The 22,762-nt window shown below is 38.6% G+C and overlaps 3 protein-coding genes across 3 annotated transcripts; 1 reads left to right on the forward strand and 2 right to left on the reverse strand.

Annotated features, from left to right (window-relative positions):
• Window positions 1-1,324: 1,324 nt before the first annotated feature.
• Window positions 1,325-9,969, reverse strand: LOC128858763 (zinc finger protein 569). Its single transcript, XM_054095259.1, has 5 exons — window positions 9,575-9,969; window positions 9,201-9,330; window positions 8,842-9,132; window positions 8,432-8,785; window positions 1,325-3,401 (listed from the first exon to the last, which is right to left on the reverse strand). Exons 1-5 carry the CDS (start codon window positions 9,796-9,798, stop codon window positions 2,346-2,348), a joined length of 2,055 nt encoding a protein of 684 aa, XP_053951234.1. The 5' UTR covers window positions 9,799-9,969; the 3' UTR covers window positions 1,325-2,345.
• Window positions 9,970-18,911: 8,942 nt separating this feature from the next.
• On the forward strand, window positions 18,912-20,028 carry LOC128858765 (putative sulfiredoxin). The gene is made up of 3 exons (XM_054095261.1): window positions 18,912-19,138; window positions 19,210-19,367; window positions 19,604-20,028. Exons 1-3 carry the CDS (start codon window positions 19,057-19,059, stop codon window positions 19,811-19,813), a joined length of 450 nt encoding a protein of 149 aa, XP_053951236.1. The 5' UTR covers window positions 18,912-19,056; the 3' UTR covers window positions 19,814-20,028.
• A 126-nt stretch (window positions 20,029-20,154) lies between these two features.
• Window positions 20,155-22,285, reverse strand: LOC128858764 (actin-related protein 8). Its single transcript, XM_054095260.1, has 2 exons — window positions 21,142-22,285; window positions 20,155-21,006 (listed from the first exon to the last, which is right to left on the reverse strand). Exons 1-2 carry the CDS (start codon window positions 22,162-22,164, stop codon window positions 20,305-20,307), a joined length of 1,725 nt encoding a protein of 574 aa, XP_053951235.1. The 5' UTR covers window positions 22,165-22,285; the 3' UTR covers window positions 20,155-20,304.
• Between the last annotated feature and the right edge of the window lie 477 nt (window positions 22,286-22,762).

The following is a 22,762-nucleotide window of genomic DNA, read 5'->3' on the forward strand; positions in this document are numbered from 1 at the left end:
TGGCTTTCCTGCACTCTTCCATTGGGACGATTGGTCTTTGGTTTGGATGTCATAACCATATACCCATGATTCGTCACCAGTTCAGACCTTTTAAGCCAATCTGGATCATCGTTGACGTCATTCAACAATTCCTGAGCGATGATCATGCGTCGTAGGTTTTGGTCAAAATTCAGCAATTTTGGAACGAACTTTGGTGCTACACGCTTAATGCCTAACATTTTCGAAAAGACTGTTCTACCTTCTGTGAAAAGCTTGTACCATTTGTAAACATTTTTTTGACTCAGAGTACTCTCACCTGGTTGCGGTGTCAACATTTCAAGTGTTTTTGAGCACTAAATTCTATTTTTTACACAAAATTTGATGCAACTTCTTTGATCCATTTATTTTGATTGATTGTTAAACTGGAACATCTTCATATGTCTGTAAAACTATAGATTTTATTAGTAATACTGCATACTCAGTTTTTCATGTTCACATCAATTTGAATTTCTAAACGACTTTAAAGTTTCGAAGGGGAAACGTCAACAAAGGTATCCACTGCGTATACGTTATTTTAAGGCAGGAAAGTTCAACTATTTGTTTACGTTTTTATAATTAGCAAGTAGAGCGAAGTTGAGGTGTGCATTACTACATACATATATTATATACCTTTAACATTTTTTTTGTTTTTGAAAATAGTTTATCATAAAATTTCAATGATATTTAACCCTCCGTTGGACACCTTTTTTAAAACCTTCAATTGGGCACCCGGGTCTAGCAACTTCCCTAAACATGTAGGGGAAATATTTTATGCTGTTACAATAACGCACACCACAAATTGGAGGAGAAGTTCGGTCAAGGAAGGACAAGGATGATAGATACCAGGTTTGCTCGTTAGGCACAAAGTTAAAGGCACAAAACGAATGATGTAGAATCCAAATCCTTCAAAAAAATTTTTTCACATATCTGTCAAATTCGCTCAGAACTGAATAACGGTCTGCTAGGCAGTACACCTCTAAAAATCTTTTCACCATGGGTCCAGGATGCATGCGTCAATTATATATTATTTATATATACATTTAACACATTCATTGTAATTTATGAGAATTAGTGTTCACACGGAGTTCGCAATAAGTGTGAATATATGTAATGAAAATAATGTGTATATGGAAAACAAATTAAAATTCACACAAATTATGAATATTTGTGACTACTCGAAAAAACGGCTAAATTCATTTCGAAATTATTTTATTTATTTATGAATTTTTAGGTAAGTATGTATGTATACCTGGGTTAGATAAGTTGTTTAGTCGATACCAACACCAGAAAGAATCAAGTGGGAAAATTCAATTGCTAGATGATTATTCTTTTAATGTTCGCAAATTCGCCTTTAATTTTTCTTAAGATTACAATTATTACATAAATTCTAAGTACAATCTTATACTATAAACCCAATTGCAGCATTGGAATTAACTAATTTAAAATAATTTACTTGCCGCATATACATGTATATGTAAGTATGTATGTCACATAATAAATTAATAAAAAATTGTGTTATAATACTTGTGAACCGTTATATGCCTATACATATATGCATACATAAACATGCAAAAAAAAGGCGCACCCTTGTCTCAAAGTGAATTTTTAACTTCGCGATTATATTTTTTTATGCACTTAATGCACTTCTTAATGAAAGAGTCCCATATGTAAGGGAAAATGTATTATTGAATAAGTTGATTTTTTGATAGATTAACTGATCTTTTGTTGAGCAATCACAAATGCCATATTGCTCCTATAAAAGCCAAAGGCAGCCACACTCCTCTCAAAACTATATTATCCCATTTAAAATAAGTATTGTAAAATCTACTATATATTGCAACTGGAATCTTATGTTGACAATAAATAAAACATTTGAGATTTATCAACTATCAGTGAACAAAAAAGAAAGGCTTCGAAATGTTCAACTTTTGTATTAATACGGCCTTTTATTTGCATCTAAATGTATAGATATATGTATGAATATGCCATAACGTCTTAAAGAATCTCTTTCATGGTAACTGTGTAAAAAATAAATAAGATTTTAAAATAAATCCTTAAAGAAATCTTACTTCATTTTTTTAAACTTCGCGTTGCATTAACGTTACCAACTTCACTTAACATTACTAGTTAGTTTAATGCAATTTCGTAATTTTGTGGCTACAATCCATATTAAGTCCCCTAATTTGCGTTGAAATCTCAAATATAATAATAATTACTTCTGCATGCATAGTTAGATTAGTGAGATGATTATTGTGTGGTTATGTAGGCTTATGCTACTAAATTTATAACCTCCGATTACAATACCTTTATAGGTTTATGTAAGTGGATCAGTAAGTGTGACGTATGCGTGAGTTGGGTCGATTATGTCGGCGCTTATGCAAATACAAACCAGCTGCTTGCGCAAATGCTGAGCCACATATCTTACAAACATATCGTTTGATGGCGTCATGTATTTGTTTATGATTCTGCAGATTTTTAAGCGATTTAAAAGTTTTGCCGCAAATATCGCAATTATACTCTTCGTTGCTATAGTGTTGTCGTGTATGGTCGAGCATTGATTGCCGTGAGGTAAATGAACGGCCGCAATGTGCACTTTCACAACGGAATGGACGATCGCTGGCGTTGCTGTGCTGGGCACGATGTGCATTGAGGTATACCATATTCGCAAATGATTTCCCACAAATGTCGCACGAGTAGCATTCATCATACTCGCTACTGCTCATATTCATTAGTGGATTAACATCTTCATTGCGAGGATGCGGAATATTTGCTAAAGAGGGTAATAAGAGTTCATCGTTATGACGGCGCATATGTTCATCATACACTTCTTTTGTACGGAAGCTGGCCGTGCATAAATCGCACCAATATTTCACATCTTTATTTGTTGGTGTGTGTATTTGTTTATGTTGATTTAGCTGATCAATATCTAAAAAGCTAACCGGACAAGCATTGCAAGCATAACTGCCCTCTGGCTGATGGGTACTGAGGTGAACATCCAGCTCTCGCGGCGACTGCACTATTACTGGACAAAAATCGCATTTAAATGGAGCTATATCAGCATCCATGAATTGCATTTGATCGTAGTAAGTGTAACTGGGAGTAAATACTTTATTATTCTGCTCACAAAGCAAACGTTCCTGCTTTTGTTTGGAATAATCGAAACGCAATTGCGAAATACGTTTTGATATTTGTATGGTGCTGACGTCAATCATCTTCTGTAACTCCGCTGCCATTTGTTGCAACGCCTCTCCACGTTTCTCTTTGCTGCGGTAGTCGATGTTATACTTGTTATAAAAACAGGAATGCTGTTCCACCATGGACAAAAGTTTTGTAGTGGATACATCATTCCAAAGTGCAGAGTACCGACGTCTGTAAACGGTTTCCTAAAATTATAATTAAAAATTCAATGAAATAAATAGGAAACACACTTATTTATAAACAAATGGACTTTTGTGATTTTCACAGGTTTTGCTTTAAGGTCAATCTATTTTGATCTATCATAGAATAATTTAGTATTTTATTCAAATTTTATTAAGACGTAAATGACTGATTGATTTAACCCTTAACGGCCGAAAGGCCCCGCTACGGGGACATGGTGTTTATGCAATAGAAAACGAAATTCTCCAATACGGGGACATGAAAAGAATTCAGTTTTCATTTCATTTATTTATCATCGCTGTAGTTTGCAACTTTGTACATCCCTGGTTTGTTGATCATATAAAATTATAAATGAAGTTAATATATTGAATTCATATCTAAATAAATCAGTGTAAATGTTTAGTTCAAGTATTTATCCTTATAAACGTTTTAGAATTTCATCTAAGTTTCCGTCGTTCTATGGGCGAGTATTACAATAAAGCTCTCGGCCGTTAAGGGTTAATATTGCATAAAAACCAAGCAATTTAGCGCTTGATATGAAAACAATAGGTCTGTTCATGAAGCAAACAGTTTGTACCAATTGTTGCAAATTATCACGATTTGGTGTTCATATACCCAAAAACCTTGTAAAATAGGGGAAAGTGAGGTCCTCTCCTTAGCAAGTGACGAATAGATGAAGCAACTGAACATATGTCGGCAATGCGGGAAGAGAGAGTTGGTAAGACAGTACGTCTAATGAGCTATAGCCATACTCGGTAGCGGCGAATCTTTGTCGATAATTTGTTGTTGCTTTCGTATGCAAATTTTTCGTCAAGTTAATCGAGTACATACAGAGATAGCGAGTGGGGAAATGGCGAATAGAAGAGGAGTTGAAAGAACAAAATGGCATTTCATTTTGAAGGGAAGTTGCAAGTTTTTCCTGGATAAATTTTTACTTGTAAAAATGTGCAAGTGAGAAAAACAGCTGATCACAAAGTAAAAATAAACACGAATTAAAATTTTCGAATTGTAATTGCTAATGGAATGTTCTTCATCTTCTCTTTGAGATAGAAAATTAAGTTACTGGCAAGTTGCTGGATAATTTTTACATGAACAGATCTAATGCCAAGTCGAATTAATTTATTCTGTCAAAAGTCCACAGAAATATAAGTAATATTTTATTACTTTACAAAAATTTTTTTTTTTTACTTTGTCTACAATATAAGAATATTTAATTACTACAAGACAGTCTAACCATTAAACGAATGAAATGATGTGATCGTAATGATTGGGCTGTTAAACGATGGGCTATGTTATAACACATGGACTGAAAAGTCCCTTCAAAGAAAACACGCCGTTCTAACATTTCAAAACCACAATTGGAGAACGATTTATGTTTTGCCTCAAAATAGGCCTCAGGCCTTCAGGGACCTCTTCATTCAAGCGAAATTTCTTATCGGCGAGCATTTTTTAAGGCCTGCGAATAGCCAGAAGTCGCTGTAAGCCAAATCTGGAATACGGTGGATGTGGAAGGAATTCGAAATTCAATTCATGTAGTTTTGCCATTGTCTTGGAAACGAGCAAACGCGGCACACACTTTGAACAGAGCTATCTCATAGTCAAATGCTTGTGCAATATAAAGCCCACGCATTCTTTTGATATTTTTACGATGTCAGCTAACTCACGCAACTTCACTTTCGGATTTTTTGATGTTTCCTGGTGTTACCACCTCATTTGGACGTCCACTGCTTTGTGCATCATCTGTGTCTCCACTGCCTCGTTTGAAGACAGCAAACCATCGTTTTATTGTTGCTTCTGATGGAGCAGAGTCCCCGTAACATTTTTCGAGCCTGAATGGTAATTTTTTCCACATCAAGAAGCAATGCAAAATTAAAACACGAAATTCTTTTTGAAAATAACAAAAGTAGCGTCACTCTTAGTACACTAACTCACGAACTAATGAACAGAATATCATGAAATTTTCACAGCTGTCTTTTTAAGGTTAGTACTAACTGAAATGGAGGTGAATTCAATAAAGCTGGTGCCATCTATCTGTTAGGACCGGGACTTTTCAGCCCATGTGTTATTAATCCACGAGAGGAAATTGCGCGCTATGAAAAAATTGCTCACGAAATTTCAAAATCGCCCAACTTGTAATGCTTGTTGTTTGTTATATTTAAGTGAATTATTTTTATTGAGGCTGTTGAATTCTTACTTATTACAATACTTTCGTGTATGGACCAAATATTTGTGCTTTTAAGTAAAGTGCGCAAAAGTTAAAAATTAAAAAAAAAACGTTAAGTTTAAAAATATAAAAATGAGCGAAGTTTTCCATTTGTTAATGCAGCAAATACCGAAAAAACGGGTTTTCAGCAATAAATAAAGATTATGTTGCACTCCACCAATGCACGATGTTTGCTATGGCATCTTAAAAGTATAAAATGACTCGCGACTACAGTCATTTTGTACTTTTAAGATTATTTACAATTATTATTATTTATTTTACATTTTTAATTTATTTAATTTATAGTTCAGAACAACCGTAAAGTGCATAACCAGCAATTTTCACTACGCTATTTGTTTGACGACTAAATTGAGCACTAAATGTAATAATGAGTTAATTGCTAATTTATTTGCACTTAATATTTAATACTTAGTCAATCCTAACATGATTGGCATTCCATTGTTTTTTCTTGTCAAAAAAAATTAATATTTAAAATCAGGCATAAAAAAATAAGCAGAATTTCTTCAAACTAAGAACATCAACTACTTTTTTTAATTCGATTTTTTTATTTAAAATATAGTGGTCTTCTTTTAAAAATTCATGTTTTAGATGGTGAGCATTTTTTCCAAAATCTGGCAAATCGGAGTGGTTGGCAGCTAGAATTTTTTTTATTCAAAATATTGTTTGGCAGTGCAGACAGATTAGTGCACGCAGTACCGTGCAAAAAAGCACGTGCTTCCGAATGCACGATATTCAACCCAAATTTAGGTGAAAATCCGTTAATTTAATATTTTTTATTTTTGATTTTAACTGGCCTTTGATTAATCCTCCCACAGTTGATGGAGTGGAGGAATATGCGCTGATCAGAGATTTCTATTTGCCAATAATTTGCTCATAATTAGATTTCATGACTGTTTTTAGCCTCTTATACCACATAAGAACTCTGTCACAAAGTAAAAAATCAACACTTGAAACTTGGTTCGCAAATTGAGACGTAGGTATACATAAATACAAAAAATTTAAACAAGCATTGAAAAGGTGTTAAAGCAGTAATTTACAATTTTTGTAATTATTCGAATTTGTCAAATTTTGTTTAAATTACTCTAAACTGCTATTACATGTGAATTGGAATCAAGTTTCCACAACAGTCGGTTCCTCGTAACCGGAACGACCCGGTTTTAAGCTACTTCTACAACAACAACCCGGATTTATATCCGGTCAAGGACTGTCACTTCAGCAGCTTTCAGCGTATGTGTATGGGAATTGTTATGCTGCTACAACAACAACAACACAATAAAACTATTTATCCCAATATCATGAAAATTTTAAAGTACATCAACGCAAAAAATATCTTCCACATACGAGTATATGGAGTTGCTTTTAAATGGTTTAACTAAAGATTCTTATTTTTAAAAAGGCCTGCTTACTTTGGAGTAAAATGTAGATATGCATTTATATAACAGGGCATGACAACCTGCGGCTCGCAAGCCACATGCGTCTCTTAGAGGGATAATTTGTGGTTCTCGATAGATGTACCTGAATTTCCTTTTAACTTTTGTGCTATTACACATATGTTACGTATTTATTACCCTTAAGGGGTGTCAGAATTAAAAAAAAATTGGATTGTTTTTTGCATTGTCTTAAAGTATGATATCTTAAAAATATTGTGTGAAAATTTGAAGAGAATTCGACAAATACTTTTCAAGTTATTCAACAATTAACAAAGGGTACTCGGGCGCTCCGGAGCGTTCGTATGCTGAAAAAATTGATGCTGCACGTATGAAAGTGGCAGATTAGCGCGTTAACGATAACACTCGAGAAGGTAAAATGCTAAGTAGGCAACAGCAAATAGATATTTTGGAAGCTGCTATGACGGCTGAAGAAGTATTATATGGTCCAAGAATAGATGGCACAGTGTAAGTAATTAAATAATTCGTATAACTCGATTTTTCTCGAAAATCTGAAAAATATTTCCTGAGGCCGCCATATTGTTAATTTTGAAATAGACACAAGATTATCTATTAAAAAAATTAATTTCTCTTGTCGAATTGATTTTAGATGAATCTCCAAGGACTTGTGATGATCCCCGCAAGGGACTTCTGGAGAAACGGACTCCCCACAAACAGCGATAACTTTTACAATTATTAATTTTTTTTGTTGAAATTTCGGTACAGTCAAGTCGAAATATGATGTATTAATGCTATGTTTTTATTTTTATTTTTGTAAAATAAAGCAATTGACTAGCAAAAAAAAATTATTGAAAATCATCCTTTTTCGGGCCTCTGACTACCTCTAACCCCTTAAGATAATAAAAATCATTTAAAATTTGTTAAATTAAACCACATCATTTTCAATACAAAAAAAAATAATTATTTGCTAGGCCTTACATGGTTTTCTCCTTTCAATTTAAAAACGTGTACAGTAGCGTGCATCTATTTAGTAATGCGATATTTTGACTACTCATCTTCTCATTCTTCAACAAATATGATTTACTTCATAACTTCAAACTTTGTACAAGATTTATAAAAATTTGACAAAACAATTTTGTGATTTCGTTATATGAAAAAAATGGCAAACCGCTTTTGGCCGCCTTTAAATCCGTATTTTGATTTTGGGCAATAAATGAAATGAAATAAAAATCCGTATTTTAAAAACTGAGAATAATAAACGTAAGTTAATATCCTAAAATACATATGTATGTATAAATACATAGATTGCGTTTTCTAGTTTGCATGTTTTTCATTCAGGAAAACTTAGATGAAAAAAAATGAATTTTAATAAAACATCCTATCCAACTTTATTTAACCAAATGAAAAAATCATTTCAACATACCTTGACCACAGCTTCTGTCATCTGTTGATTACCACCATATAACCGATTAAGAAAATGCAGTTCCTTGAAGTACCATAATGTGCTGATGTTAGTATTCTCCAATGACATCCGGTTGCATTCTCTTTTATACACCGTACGTAAATTATCCCACTTGCGCGTAACCGCATCCTTCGCTAATGATAGATTAAAGCGCCGCTTAAATTCCATTACAATCCAATCCAGAAAGTGCTGTCGTTTGGCGCGATCACGAAATTGAGGATGACGATGGTCCCAAAGGAAGGTATTACGTCTATACGCGTCTATAAGAAATTGAATCATTTTGCGATCCTTTATGTGCATTGTTAGACCAGAATCCTAAAGAAAAGCATTTAAAAAAAAAAATTTGCAACATGAAAAGAAAATCGTTATACCACTCCATTATTTCCTCCTAATAAAGATTGTTCAACTAAATCGTCATAATTATTTTCATCTTCGTCTTCTCCTTGATAAATAGGATCTTCCTCATCGCCATTGTTAGTGTAATCTTCATAATTTCCATAGTTATCATTCATATAGTTGTCATGGTCCCCCTCCACTGTGACCTCAGGCTCAGTACATTCTTGCTTTACGTGATACATTGAATCATCAGCATTCTGTAATTCATTTTCATTCAGATATCTCGTAATGTCAGAATTATCAGCTTGCGGTAATTCTAGTGCTTCCTGTGAAAAAGTTGTATATTAAAAGCGTACAAAAACACCATAGAAAATATTATTTAAAATATGTTTACCTCATCAACTTCTTCCTTGATCATAACTGTTTGTGGTACTAAAAGTGACGGATCCGTATCAGTAAGATCTTCTGCACCTTCGCCACTTCGACCACTATTGTTTTCGCCATACGAGTCATCATATCCGAGCCTGAAAAAATCGTTTATTATCTATTAGTTAAAAAATAATATAATTTACTTTGCGTAAGAAATGTATAAGATGTTTAATTAATATTTTATGCTTCCTTTCATCTTACAACTTCATTGCTTTCTGCTTGATATACGTGTATTATATATATATATATATTTACATATTTATATATATATATATATTTTTTTTTTGTACAATTCTGACTTGAATGCTTTGAAGTTTACTTTCAGCAATTATACCTTACCCTAGCATGCCTCCAAAGAATCCCTTTTGGTCCATTGTTTGAGTGCCATGGTCTGTTTGCATGTGCCCAATGAATGCATCGAAATAAAGGAATTTGGCCGGGCAAATCATGCAGCCCAAAGCAAAGTATTGCTGATCCTCCGTGGCTGTGATGATGCCGCACTCTTTCGTACACAAACGAAAGATGTCTTCATCGCTGGTTGGTTGATATGGTAAAACACTCATCTCAGCTACCACAATATTTATGAGAAAATATATATGATAATGCACTCGTATTTTCACTAAAATTTTTCTTTTTAATTATTTTCCGATAATTTCTCTTCTATTCTGGTACAACTCCATTCGCCAATTCTTTTTTCTTTATTTAATCTGACAGTTCAACTTCTCACAGCTAAATACTACACTACGAAAACAAGTGTTGCCAACTACTTGCTAAGTCAGTTTGTTCTTTTTACTTGCTGAACATAATCTGACCGACAGTTAGCCGGCAAAACATTCCCCTTATGTTATATATTTTTCTAAATCTAATAATAAAACTGCGAGTAAAAATGCACCTACATAGTATGTAAGCTAGTAAGTACATTTGCCATATAGTACATTGGAAACATTATAAAATTGAAAGTTAGTTTCGGAGACGAAAATTCGAAATTCTTATGGTACAGTATTCTGAATTCATATTCATTCTGGGTGTTAAAATTCTGTAAAATTCTTCTTTATAAAATTCTTTATTGCGAAAAAATGTATTTCAATATTTTGAGAGATGTAGGGATGAAGAAATATTTTTACAATAGGAGTTTATGTTAAGGCAATATTATTAAAATAACCTTTGCCGATTTCAGACACAGTTCAAATTGCTAAAAATTTAATTGTGATGTAATTTCTCTTGTATATTATTTTACATTTCTTTAATGTAAGATATTCAAATATTGACACTTCGTATATGTCTCGACTGCCATACATTAGCATTTTGTCTTTGTAAAATACAGTAGAAGCCCGATAAGTACAATTGGAAAATTTCAGCAATGATTGCACTTAGCGAAAAATTGCACTTTTGCGAATTTCTCCTGTGGATCGAGGAATACCTAGGGAAAAATATTTTAACTCTTTTCAATGCAATTAATGAGCTCAAAAGGTCGATATTCAAGAAAAATGAACACATATTTATTGAAATTAATACAAAGAGATCAATGCGGAAGGACATATGAGTGTGTGCTCCAAAATTCAATTATTTTTTTTGGAAAAACTTTGTTATTTTCGATTGCGTTTTCTCGTAACACTTTTCAAGTGCTTTTGATCGGATATCATGCAAACAAGCGTTCTGATTGAATAACAGTACATCGTTCTGTTCACCCCATTTCAAAATTGTATTGACACAGCCAAAAATCGATTCATGCTGGACTTTTTCGGTTGTTTCTTCTTGAGTAGTATCTTCGGGTTCATTGGCTTCACTATCACCTTCATCTATTCCTAATTCCAAAACCCAATTGCGGATTTCATCTGTGTCTGCTTCACCCACATAGTTTTCGGCCATCTCATTTAACCGTTGTAATCCTCCAACAAGAAGGGGGTCGTCAATTTCGATATCCAATGGCATATCGTCTGGATTAGATTCAGGGAGCAATTTCCCCCATGCTTGGCTCAACATGATCACGGCGGCTTTCAAATCAATTTTCTTCAATAGTTCATGTAATGAAGAATCTTTTTCACTAATTATGGTTTCCATTAGCAATGTTTTGTATTGAATTTTTGTCAAGTCAATAACACCTTGATCCATTGGCTGTAAAATCGCTGTTCAATTGGCCGGAAAATACATCACTTCGATCTCACCACAAAGTAATTCTTCTTCGGGCGGATGAGATGGGGCTTGATCCAGCAAGAGTAATGCTTTGGGTGGAACATCATTTTTTTTGGCGAATTCTTTCACTTCTTCGACAAAATTATCAAAGAACCACTTTTTGAAAATATCCCGCGTCATCCAAGCAGTCTTGTTGCTAGCATAATTCACCGGTAGACGAAATTTTTTAAAACAACGCGGATTCATAGATTTGCCGATCGTTAATGGTTTTATTTTGTGGCTGCCGTCACCATTTGCACACAAAAGAACAGTGATTCGATCTTTTGAAACTTTGTTGCCTGGAGCACTCTTTTCATCTTTCGAAACGTAGGTTTTATTTGGCAAAAGTTTCCAAAAGCCCCGCTTCATCAGCATTATATATTTGTGATGTTACATATCCTTTTTCAGCGATTTTCACCGTCAATTTTTCCTTAAATGGCTCAATGGCTTCTGGATCACAAGATAATGATTCACCAGTCACAGTCAAATAGCGAAGTCCGAAGCGTTTCTTGAATCGCGAAAACCATCCATCACTTGCATTGAATTGTTCTCCATCCTTTTTTATTTCATCAAATATTTTTAATGCTTTGCTTTTCAATATCAAGCTGGTACAAACGCTTCTCGAGCTCTGGATGATTGCCAAACCGCAAAGTTATCCGTTTATTTCCAAGTGAAAATGAATTGTATGCATTTTCTTTTGATTAACGGGATTGTTTTTTTATTCGACAAATCGTTGCGTAATCAACTTTGTATTCGAATGCAAGATCTCGTTGTTTAACGCCTTTTTCAATGTTTTGGAGAATCTCATCTCTTTCTTTCAATGTAAGAAAATGTATATTCTTTTTCACTTTTCCCATGATTTTATTTGATGAAAGCAAAAAAAAATGATTCAAACTCCGAACGATTGTTTTACTCTCAAGAACCAGCTTGAAACTAACGCGTGTTGAATGTCACAAACGATTCGATGCCATATTTTATGATATCAGCGCTACAATTTTACAGTTATTTGTAAATATCAAAAATCACAAAGCGTGGGAACAGTGTTTTTGGTCGCAATAATTCCGAGAACCATAACTGTGCATAGCTATAAAGCTGTGTCTTCGCGCGTGATGAACGCAAATACATTGCCGTATTAAGTAAAAAATTTCTTCGAACAAGAATTCTCTTGCGCCCGAAAATTGCAATTTTTTATTGCTCTTTTCGAGTTTTCTATGGACTCAAAATCGAATTGTACTTTCCGCGAAATTGCAGTTATCGGTATTGCACTTATCGGGCTTCTACTGTATATGGCAGGGTTTGGGCTTACAATATTTAATTACAGGGTCCGGTACTCGAAGTGTAATCAACTTTAGACCGCTCGCCCATCTAATGCACGGGCAACAAGTTAAACTTCAGAGAGCTAAAGAGTTCTTCGCTTGGCGAAAGCGGCCAATTTCCGAACATTGTGTTTTCTGACAAGAAAATTTTTCAAATTGAGCAATTCGTAAACTCCTAAAAAGATAGGGTTCATTTGACCGAATGAGAAAGTATTCTGGAGGTTGCTTTGAAGCCGTGGGCATACATTTCGGTTGTAGACCATGGACGTTTCAACAGGACTCGGCACCGTCTTACAAAACTGGACTAAAAGACTAGCTAAAAAACAACGTTCCGAACTTCATAATGTCCAAACAGTGGCTCTCAGGTTCTCCAGAAGCGAATCCGATAGATCATTCTCTTTGGGCCATTTTGGAGAGTAAGGTCCGAACTAAAAGATTCACCGGTCTCGAGGCGCTGAAAAAAGCCATGGTCCGCGAGTGGGCTAAAATACCTGCAAGTCACATTCGGGCAACTTGCGATTCGTTTCTGGACCGTCTCAAAGCCAAAAATAGATTGATTCTTAATTTTGTATTATTTTCACACATGTTTTACTTTGACTGCTGGACACTGTATAACCAGTTTAAGCCGTCAATTCTGTTTACGTCGATATTCAACAATAATTGACCGCTTTACAAGTTTTCGGATTTGAGAGTACGCTACTGTATTCATCTTTATAATCCGTTTCTACCAAGCTAAATCCTGGGTTTCTAGGTTTTGCGTTTGAGAGAATTGTCAACTGTTTCCATTGTGGGTTGGATGTAATTGTCTCGATATTGACAGGTTGCAAAACATTGTACAAGTGGTTGTTCATAATAGCAACGAAGCAACTTGAGCGAAAATGGTGTTAATTTTTTTCGTATATCACTAACACAGTCGTATATCATTTGTATATCATCATTGTTCAGATAGCAACGAATCAACATGAGTGAAGGTTGTGTTGATTTGTTTCGTATATCACTAAACTAACACAATCTTATCGCCAGCCGGAATCTATACGATAATTACATGCAGCCGATTATTTCAAATTCGCTGAGAACCGGTTAAAGGTCTGATCTTGGCCACACATCTGAATTATTTTTACCATGTCTAGAATAGACCCTGACATACTCAACATATGTTAAGGTAAGACATTTATCACATATTCACATGCCCCCTTAAAGCCGCTCATCTAACGTACCTCATCGAAACAGCATGTTTCCTGGGCCGACCATTAGATTAACTTAACCATGACTACCAATAACTTTACAACGCTTAACAGGGCTTAGTAAACTGTTGGAACAACAACGATTTTGTATACATAAAAAAGGTAAGAGGAGCTAAAGAAATACTATCAAAACAGTCACGGGGGACCCCTTGATATATTCCTTGCAACATCTTCACAATGAGGCTGCTATCCTCCTAGTGAGGGAGCATAGTGGAATGCTCAGCAAGTAATTCTTGCTGGGTTCCTACTGCCGGAATCTCCCCTGTTGGCACTTGCTGGAGACTCCATCTCGCGGGCACATCAGGAGCCGTCTCTTTTACTTAACTGATGGCAACCAGACCTTAACACAACACCCACTGGACCTACCAGACAGGCTATAAACGGCATTCGTCGGGTGCTTCTTATCGCCTTTTTAAACTACCGCCCCCTGAATGTCGTCATCAGAGTCCAGCCACCACACATCGCAGACAAAGAGTTTCAGAGGCTACGTCAATTGCGTTCGGGATATTGGACTACGCTAAACCCTTACCTATCAAGAATCGACCCCAAGATGCTCAACATATGTCGCATGTGCAGATACTCCGCACGGCACAAACCACCTATTCACATGTCTCCTTAACCCACTCATCTAGCATTCTTCCATCCAACTCTTTGAAGCCACCCCGTCGAAACAGCGTAACTTTAGACCGAAACTACATCATTCCCATGGCAGCCGGTTCTACGTTACCGGAATGACTCGGGTTTTTATTCCCGACCAAGGGCTGCCGCCCCAGTACACTAGCCCTGTCTAGTGTATCGTATATCACCCCACCCCTTACGTCACAGGAGCAAACTCCCGCAGCTAACCTGCTCCAAATACTTCTCCTCAGGGCTGGTGTCGAATCCAACCCTGGGCCAGAGGTATTCTACTGCTGCGTCTGCCATCAACGGCTCCACCCGAACTCCACCTCGGTTAGGTGCAATAAGTGCAACGGGTGGAGCCACCTTAAGACCTGCTCAGGCCTTAAGTCGCACAGGGAGTGGTCCACACGGTATGTGGCCACGTGTTGCTCCCGCCAACAGGCGTCTGATGCCTCCACGGCTACTACACCCCCTGATAGGCCGGCACTACCAACCGCCACCACAACCCACACCTCCACGGTGAGGAGCCTATCGGAGCAACACAACTCCCCTCTAACCCCCCCTATCCCTTCCTGCTCCAACCCCAGTGCGGGGACAAACCAGCAGCTCCTGGTCCCCCGTACAGTCTGTTCCGTGTGTCAGACCGTAATACCTCGGAATCTGGTATCAGTCCAGTGCAATTCCTGCAATGGCTGGTGCCATTTTCGGAGATGTTCCGGCCTGCGCACCACCCGTGAGTGGACAACTGCCTACGTTGCCCCCTGCTGCAGAGCTCTGCACCCACTACCTCCCCCGGAGGAGCGGCCGCCCACCACCATCAGGCCGCAACAACCACAGTGGATTGCACAGCAGGTCCAACGTAGACAACCCCACACGTCCCTCACCCCCCGGATTACACTGACCTCACCGAGAAGCTTCAAGCTTCTCCAGTTTAACTGCAACGGACTTACGAGTAAGGTCGACGAGATAGTCGACTTTATGAACCGGCACAGTATCAAGATAGCTGCGGTCCAAGAAACAAAGTTGCACGCTAGGTCATCTCTGATCACCAGGGATGGCTATAACGTGCACAGACACGATCGCGAGCGAGACAACGGTGGTGGCCTAGCGTTTATAGTCCACCACACTGTGCAGTATCGTCTTATCGATGAAGGAATCGACCCCAGGGACAGCACCTTAGAATGTCAAGGCATAGCTGTCCGGTCAGGCGATTCCGAGCTCGAAATTTTTAATATATACATACCCCCTGTCACCTGCTGCCCGGCAGGATATCACCCTGATATAGGTGCGCTCATCAGAGGTGAAAACCGATTGGTTGTAGGTGACTTCAATGCGCATCACGATCTTTGGCATTCAAGCCTGCCAAATGATCGTAGGGGACAGCAATTGGCAGAGCAGATAGACGACTCGACATTCAGCACAGTGAACGACGACGCCCCCACCAGGGTAGTGGGCAATTGTAGCAGCTCGCCTGACCTAACAATAGCTAGCGCGGGTCTGATAAATAGCATAACGTGGCGACCTATGCTATCGCTTGCATCAGACCACTTGCCCATTATCGTCTCGATCGAGAGACCTGCCGATTTCGTTTCCGCGAATCACCGGTCCTACTTTAACTTTATAAAAGCTAATTGGGCCGGTTTCACGGAATTCACCGAGGACACCTTCGCCGCTCTTCCCATCCCCACTGATGTGCGCGTCGGCGAACGCGCATTCCGCAAGGTGCTCACAGCTGCTGCGGCTTGCTTCATCCCAGCTGGATGTTATAAGGACATCCGTCCCCACTTCCCAGCAGAAGCAGCCAGCTTAGCAAACGAGCGTGACCACCTACGCCAGGCCGATCCCGGGGATCCCCGCATAAGGGATCTCAATTTGGAGATCCGGCAACTGGTAAATCAACATAAGCGGACTAAATGGGTTGAGCACCTGAAGACTTGTAACCTCACCTCCGGAGTGAGTAAGCTCTGGTCCACCGTTAGGTCCTTGTCGAACCCGACGAAACACAACGACAAGGTGGCTATCACCTTTAACGGTTGTACTTCGTCGGACCCGAAGAGATGCGCGAGCTATTTTAGCCGGCTGTTTACACTGCATCCTCCGGGCGACAGAACCAAACGTCGTGTTACCAGAAGGCTGCACAAACTGACGAACGACAGTGCGCCACTTACTTTCTCCGGTGATGAGGTTCTGGGGGCCATCAACAAGTCGAAATCTTCGAAAGCCATTGGCCCTGACGGACTTAACGCGCTGATGCTGAAGCATCTGGGACCCCTGGGAGTAGGATACCTCACAAGGGTCTTCAATTTGTCTCTGGCCACTCTCATCATCCCTGACAAGTGGAAAGCAGGGAGAGTGGTCCCACTATTGAAACCTGGGAAACCCGCCAACCAAGGGGAGTCTTATCGGCCGATAACTCTCCTTTCCCCAGTAGTGAAGACACTTGAAGCCCTCCTACTCCCACTCTTCACGACCCACCTGGCCCCAGCCCCACATCAGCACGGATTCCGACGAGTGCACAGCACCACCACGGCACTCACCGCCATAAACGCCCAGATAAATCGCGGGCTTAACCAAAACCGCCCCTGCGAGAGGACTGTCCTAGTAGCGTTGGACCTAAAGAAGGCTTTCGATACAGTCAGCCATTCCACGCTACTAGATGATATTTATCAGTCGACACTCCCGCCAGGGCTGAAGAGGTGGTCCGCGAACTACCTGAGCGGTCGGCACTCGTCAGTGATTTTTCGAGATCAAATGTCAAAGCAGAGGAAGATTAAGCAAGGCGTACCGCAGGGTGGTGTCCTTTCACCCTTGCTTTTTAACTTCTACATCTTGAAGCTCCCCCAACCACCAGCGGGAGTTTCCCTGATCTCATACGCTGACGACTGCACGATAATGGCGTCGGGCAATGACATCGATGGCCTGTGTTCCAAAGTGAACAACTACCTCACCGACCTTTCTCGCTTTTTCACTGCGAGGAATCTCCAACTTTCCCCCACTAAGTCCACGGCGACCCTTTTCACCACCTGGACAAAGGAGGTCAAGCTGTCCCTTAAGGTAAAAGTCGACGACACACCAATTCCGACTGTAAATAACCCCAAAATTTTGGGTGTAACCTTTGACAGCTTGCTCTCCTTCTCTGCGCACACAACCGCAATTGCCACTAAAGTCCAAAATCGCAACAAGGTCCTCAAATCGCTGGCCGGCAGCACTTGGGGCAAGGACAAAGAACTGTTGCTCTCGACATTTAAGGCAATTGGCCGGCCGGTTCTAAACTATGCTGCGCCTGTCTGGTCGCCTGGCACTAGTGATTCGCAGTGGATAAAGCTTCAGACATGTCAGAATACCGCCATTCGGACAGCGACCGGGTGCCTCCTGATGTCACCCATACAACACCTGCACAACGAGGCACAAATGCTCCCAGTCGCGGAGCACAACAAACTGCTCAGCAAGCAGTTCCTGCTGGGGTGTTACCGCAGGTTTCACCCCTGCAGACACCTGCTTGAGCCTGAGCCGCCTCCCAGGCACGTCAGGAGACACCTCCTCGACTACGCTGACGAACTCCAGGACAAAACTGACCGGGACCTACTGGACCGGACAGTATTCAGACAGTCAATAAACGACATTCACCGGGAGTCCGTTACCACCTTCATGAACTCCCGCCCCGTGAATGCCGTAATCGGAGTCCAACCACCACCCATTGCAGATGAAGAGCTCCAGCTTCCCCGTGAGACTCGTGTAACATTGGCACAACTACGTTCTGGATATTGTAGCAGGTTAAACTCCTACTTATCCAGAATTGACCCCGACATACCAAACACATGTCCGGCATGTGAAGGTACCCCGCACGACACTAACCACCTCTTCACATGCCCCCTTAATCAGACTCATCTAACCCCCCTCTCCCTCTGGACCCAACCCGTCGAAACAGCATGTTTCCTGGGCCTACCCCTAGATGAGCTAGACGAAGGCGACAGATGATATACCCACACTGACAGGGCTAACTATGCTGTTAAAACAACAACAACAACCGAAACTACATATCTTTGAAGTATCGGCATTTATTTGCACTAACAATTGGTCCTTGGTAAAAGTCCAAACTCGAATGCGACTCATAACAATGGCTAATTTTATCTTTAAAGCCGTAGTAAGTACCCCTAAAAAAATTCATAAAATGTAAATTGTATTTATAAATAATTTGCCTTGTTTCTTATTTTTCTTGATTTTATACCAACCTTTATCTGAAAGTCTAAATTTAAATTTCTTTGTTCTCTACTTGATTACGAGAAAGTTGATCAACAAATCCCCCTATTTTTGTTTTTCCAAAATTGTAAAGCGGTTTGCCCCCAACAAGCAATTAATTAAGTGCAATACTGTAAAAAAAACAATTTTGTATTTGCTTATTTTGATTATTTTACGAACGCGTGCAGTAGTGACTAAGTTGTGGTGGAGTTTAACACGATCACACACAATGTCATTCATTATTCGCAGAGCTTTGCAAGTGAGTAGACGCAAACATTCACTTAACAGGCATATAACAACAAATAAACAAGGTGAAAATATATTTTGTTCTTACTATGTAGCAATAAATGGAATAACTACTTTCTATGATACTTGCTTGCAGTAGGATTTGGACAGAAAATGGCGAACAATACCTGCAGTAACAGCGTACACTCAGCTTCTGTGGCAGAAGTTCACCAGGTGCCAATGAGTGTTATACATAGACCAATTCCACCGGTATTGGACGAAGCAAAGGTCCAGTCACTTATGAATACTATAGAGGTGCGTAAAAATAGATCCCTTGCGGGTAAAGGTGTGGAGGAATTCGGCAAAGTTATACTATTGAAGATCTAAGTTACCGGTGCGACCCAGCCAAGGGCTGTAACTTTATGAATATTTTAACTTGCTACAAAAACAATATTGACGTCAATTTCATAATTTTTGCCTATTCTTTCTTTTGCTATGGTAACATATTTGCATGTACCGGCATATAATCATGTTTTGTTTGTTGGCAGTAGAATGAAACAGAAGACGATGTGCCCCCAATAGATATATTGTGGATTAAGGGTACTGAAGGAGGCGATTATTTCTATAGCTTTGGTGGTTGCCATCGGTATGAGGCATACAAACGGTTGAAACGTGTTACTATAAAGGCTAAATTGGTACAATCCACGCTGCAAGATTTATATCATTATATGGGTTCCAGTACGCCAAAAAATCTTAAATGAGTAGCTGAAAACTGAAATATGATATCTGCGAAACGTGTAAACCAAGCTGGGAAATGTTGATGTACCTCTGCTCTTTTAATTGTATATAGCTTCCTCTTATTCAATTTTAACAGTGTATTTTAAAAATGCACAAAAATATATATATATGTTTATGTATATACACAGATACATACAAACTTTTATGCAAAATCTTTATCAATAAATTAATTTCTAAAATTAAAAAAAAAAACGTTAAAACAGTTTACTATCAATGCACCACATCGAATAAAATATTTCCGTGAAATCGGTAAGATGAACTAGTTGCTTGGAAAATTAGGCGAAACTACATTTAAACAATAAAGTTACGTAGTCTTTTTGATGTTTTTTATTTTCATTTTTGAACAATGACAGTTGTGTAACGTGTACGAAAGCCACTTTCGATTATTACCAACTATTTCTTACATATGTACATACATTTCTCCATTACACAGCAATGCTCCTAACTGAGCAAATTACCAAATGAACGGCGCTTTTTCGCGTAGTATACGCAATCCATACTTTTCCCATTCCCCGGAGTATATCCACAGTTCTGGAGCACTTTCCAAGCATGACATTATTGCTGCTCCCTTCCAAGCTATCATGCCTGCATCCATTTCTTTGGAGAATGCATTAACTTCAAACGCTGAAGATGATGTCGATGTACCTGCTAATTGCAGCACAACACGTTGTTCCAGCCATTTTGAGAAACCTGCAAATTTTGTGCTACCACCAACGAGTAGTATACAGCTGTACATTTTACGTTTAATTTCTTCCGTTGAACATCGTTCAATGCTGCGAACTATAGCATGATCTAGAGGTACAATCTGACCATTCATTATGTACAACAGCTCATCCTTATCACTAGTTTTAATATTAATGTCACGTTCTACCACATCATCTACAACTAGATCGTCGTCAGCCACCTCACCTGTCACTGGTAGCGTTCCTTCAAGCAATTGGTCACGCCCTCCATTTCGGCGCCCTGTCTCCCGAATATACTCGGCATCAAAACAATCCTCCGGATCTGGTTGTTGGCTACTTCGTAATTGAACCCTTGCTTGTTTTGTTTTACCAGTAATATTAAATAATTCCGTGTGAAAAAGGGAGAGTGGCGCCACAACGCATTCGTCGCCTACTTGAAGCGTGTATCGCATGCGTTTATTTGCTTTCCTCACCTACAGATGTACAAAGGGAAATCATTAAAATAAGATTTAAATTTGCTTCTTATGCAGATATATGATAGGTATGTATATAATTCAAAAAAGAAAAGTACTAGATTAAGAAATATGATGGCTGGTATATAGTTGCACCTCAAAGCTTCGTTCTTGTGCTCCACAAACATCTAAGGTAAGATGACAGAAGCGTTCTTTTAAATGCATCAATAGCGCTGCATCCGCATAATCTGTTTCTACATTGCACTCTTTGTATGGAAAACTACATTTACGTAGAAGGTTTAAAAAAACTTGTGTCACATCACCGCCACCGTAGGAAAGGCGTACACGAGTTTCTGGATGACTAATGCCATCTTCAACACATGATATCGAGCATTTCTGGTCCCCAATATCAACAACACACGCATAACTGAGTCCTGCACCAAAAGTGGCTGCTACATGATCTTGTAATAAAAAACAAGATCGAAAGCGCAAGCGCTGCAGTAGCAATGTTACCAATTCACGTAAATGACTGCGATTATATACATCCGATATAACCAATACAGCACTATATTGTGGCAAGGTATCTGCAGCAATATTCAAATGCTTTTGCAGTGCATAAAGCCAAATAGTCTCCATATTAGATATAACAGCTGCGGTAGAACCACCAACACCTTTGTGAAGATTCAATTCTCCACGCCTCAATGGAAAATGAATATTGTAAGCGCTGGAGTCTCTTTCACGCAGAAGCAAAATATCCTTGTCGAAAAGCAATTCACTATCCGAGGAATTTTTATTATTATCACGCTTTATATCTTCGAATCCTTCATCATCCATGAGCGGCAAATCTTCCGGGACGCTCCGCCTATTAAAAGTTGCGATTTGTTGCGGAGGCGTAGCAACGCGCAAACGTTTGGCACTTCGTTCATAGGACTCATGGAGTGGAGCGTACGACTGTATAGAATGGGAAACCTGTCGCCTCTGTTCCTCGAATTCAGCAAGTGTTTCGGCAGAACTATGCACTCGCGGCAGTAGAGCATCTCTATGTTCTTGTGAATTTTTATTTTCACGCCTTCGATGTGCTACTGCATGTAGGACCGTAACTGGATTAAGATCGGAAGCTCTGCCAATTCTTAAAAACAAAGATCCAGGATGTATTATAATAATCCGTTGTGCATGCATTTATACGCTTTAAAATGTTTTACTCTAGTCGGGCCGGTTTACTATTTTTGTTTACATGAAATAGTGGAATAGTAAAAGTAATCGGTTTGGTTAAGTAAACTGCTAACATTAAAACAGAAAGCAAATGAAATACTGGCTGTGTTCATGTAGCGCTTGTGTATTTCAGTTTAAGGTTTTTTATTTAGTGGTAAGGTTGGCAATGCTATCATTAACTGTGGTCCAATGGTAAGGGACTGTAACTCTTTCAAAAAATTGTTGATAAGAAGTAAATTAAAGATGATGAAATAATAAATTAATGACCTTCAAAAGAACTAGCTTCATGATTCAACTATAATATAATATATTTCAAAGGCAGTGAATGCACACAATTCCATAATATGAATTACTAATTGGCTTCGTTGTGCGAATTTCATTTGACTTAGTTTTTTAATTAATAGTAATAACATACGAAGGCGGACCAATAAGTCCGTGATTTTTTGTATTTCTGACCTCTTTACTGTAAAAGAAATACTGCTCCTGTCAACAGGCATCTATCAGTGGACTCCTGTCAAAATTTGAACGTGCTGCGTCAGTTAGTTTGTGTTTTACAGCTACCTTT

This window comes from Anastrepha ludens, chromosome 3, assembly GCF_028408465.1.
Source record: "Anastrepha ludens isolate Willacy chromosome 3, idAnaLude1.1, whole genome shotgun sequence".
NCBI lineage: Eukaryota > Metazoa > Arthropoda > Insecta > Diptera > Tephritidae > Anastrepha > Anastrepha ludens.

Bases quoted from the DNA above. Each gene is read 5' to 3' on its own strand.
- LOC128858763 (XM_054095259.1), bottom strand. From the start codon at position 9,798: ATGAGTGTTTTACCATATCAACCAACCAGCGATGAAGACATCTTTCGT. The intron at 9,331-9,574 runs GTAAGGTATAAT...CGATTTTTTCAG, and splicing joins TTCTTTGGAGGCATGCTAGG to GCTCGGATATGATGACTCGT. The intron at 9,133-9,200 runs GTAAACATATTT...ACTTTTTCACAG, and splicing joins TCAAGGAAGAAGTTGATGAG to GAAGCACTAGAATTACCGCA.
- LOC128858765 (XM_054095261.1), top strand. From the start codon at position 19,057: ATGTCATTCATTATTCGCAGAGCTTTGCAAGTGAGTAGACGCAAACAT. The intron at 19,139-19,209 runs GTGAAAATATAT...ACTTGCTTGCAG, and splicing joins TATAACAACAAATAAACAAG to TAGGATTTGGACAGAAAATG. The intron at 19,368-19,603 runs GTGCGTAAAAAT...TGTTGGCAGTAG, and splicing joins CACTTATGAATACTATAGAG to AATGAAACAGAAGACGATGT.
- LOC128858764 (XM_054095260.1), bottom strand. From the start codon at position 22,164: ATGCATGCACAACGGATTATTATAATACATCCTGGATCTTTGTTTTTA. The intron at 21,007-21,141 runs GTGCAACTATAT...GTACATCTGTAG, and splicing joins CACAAGAACGAAGCTTTGAG to GTGAGGAAAGCAAATAAACG.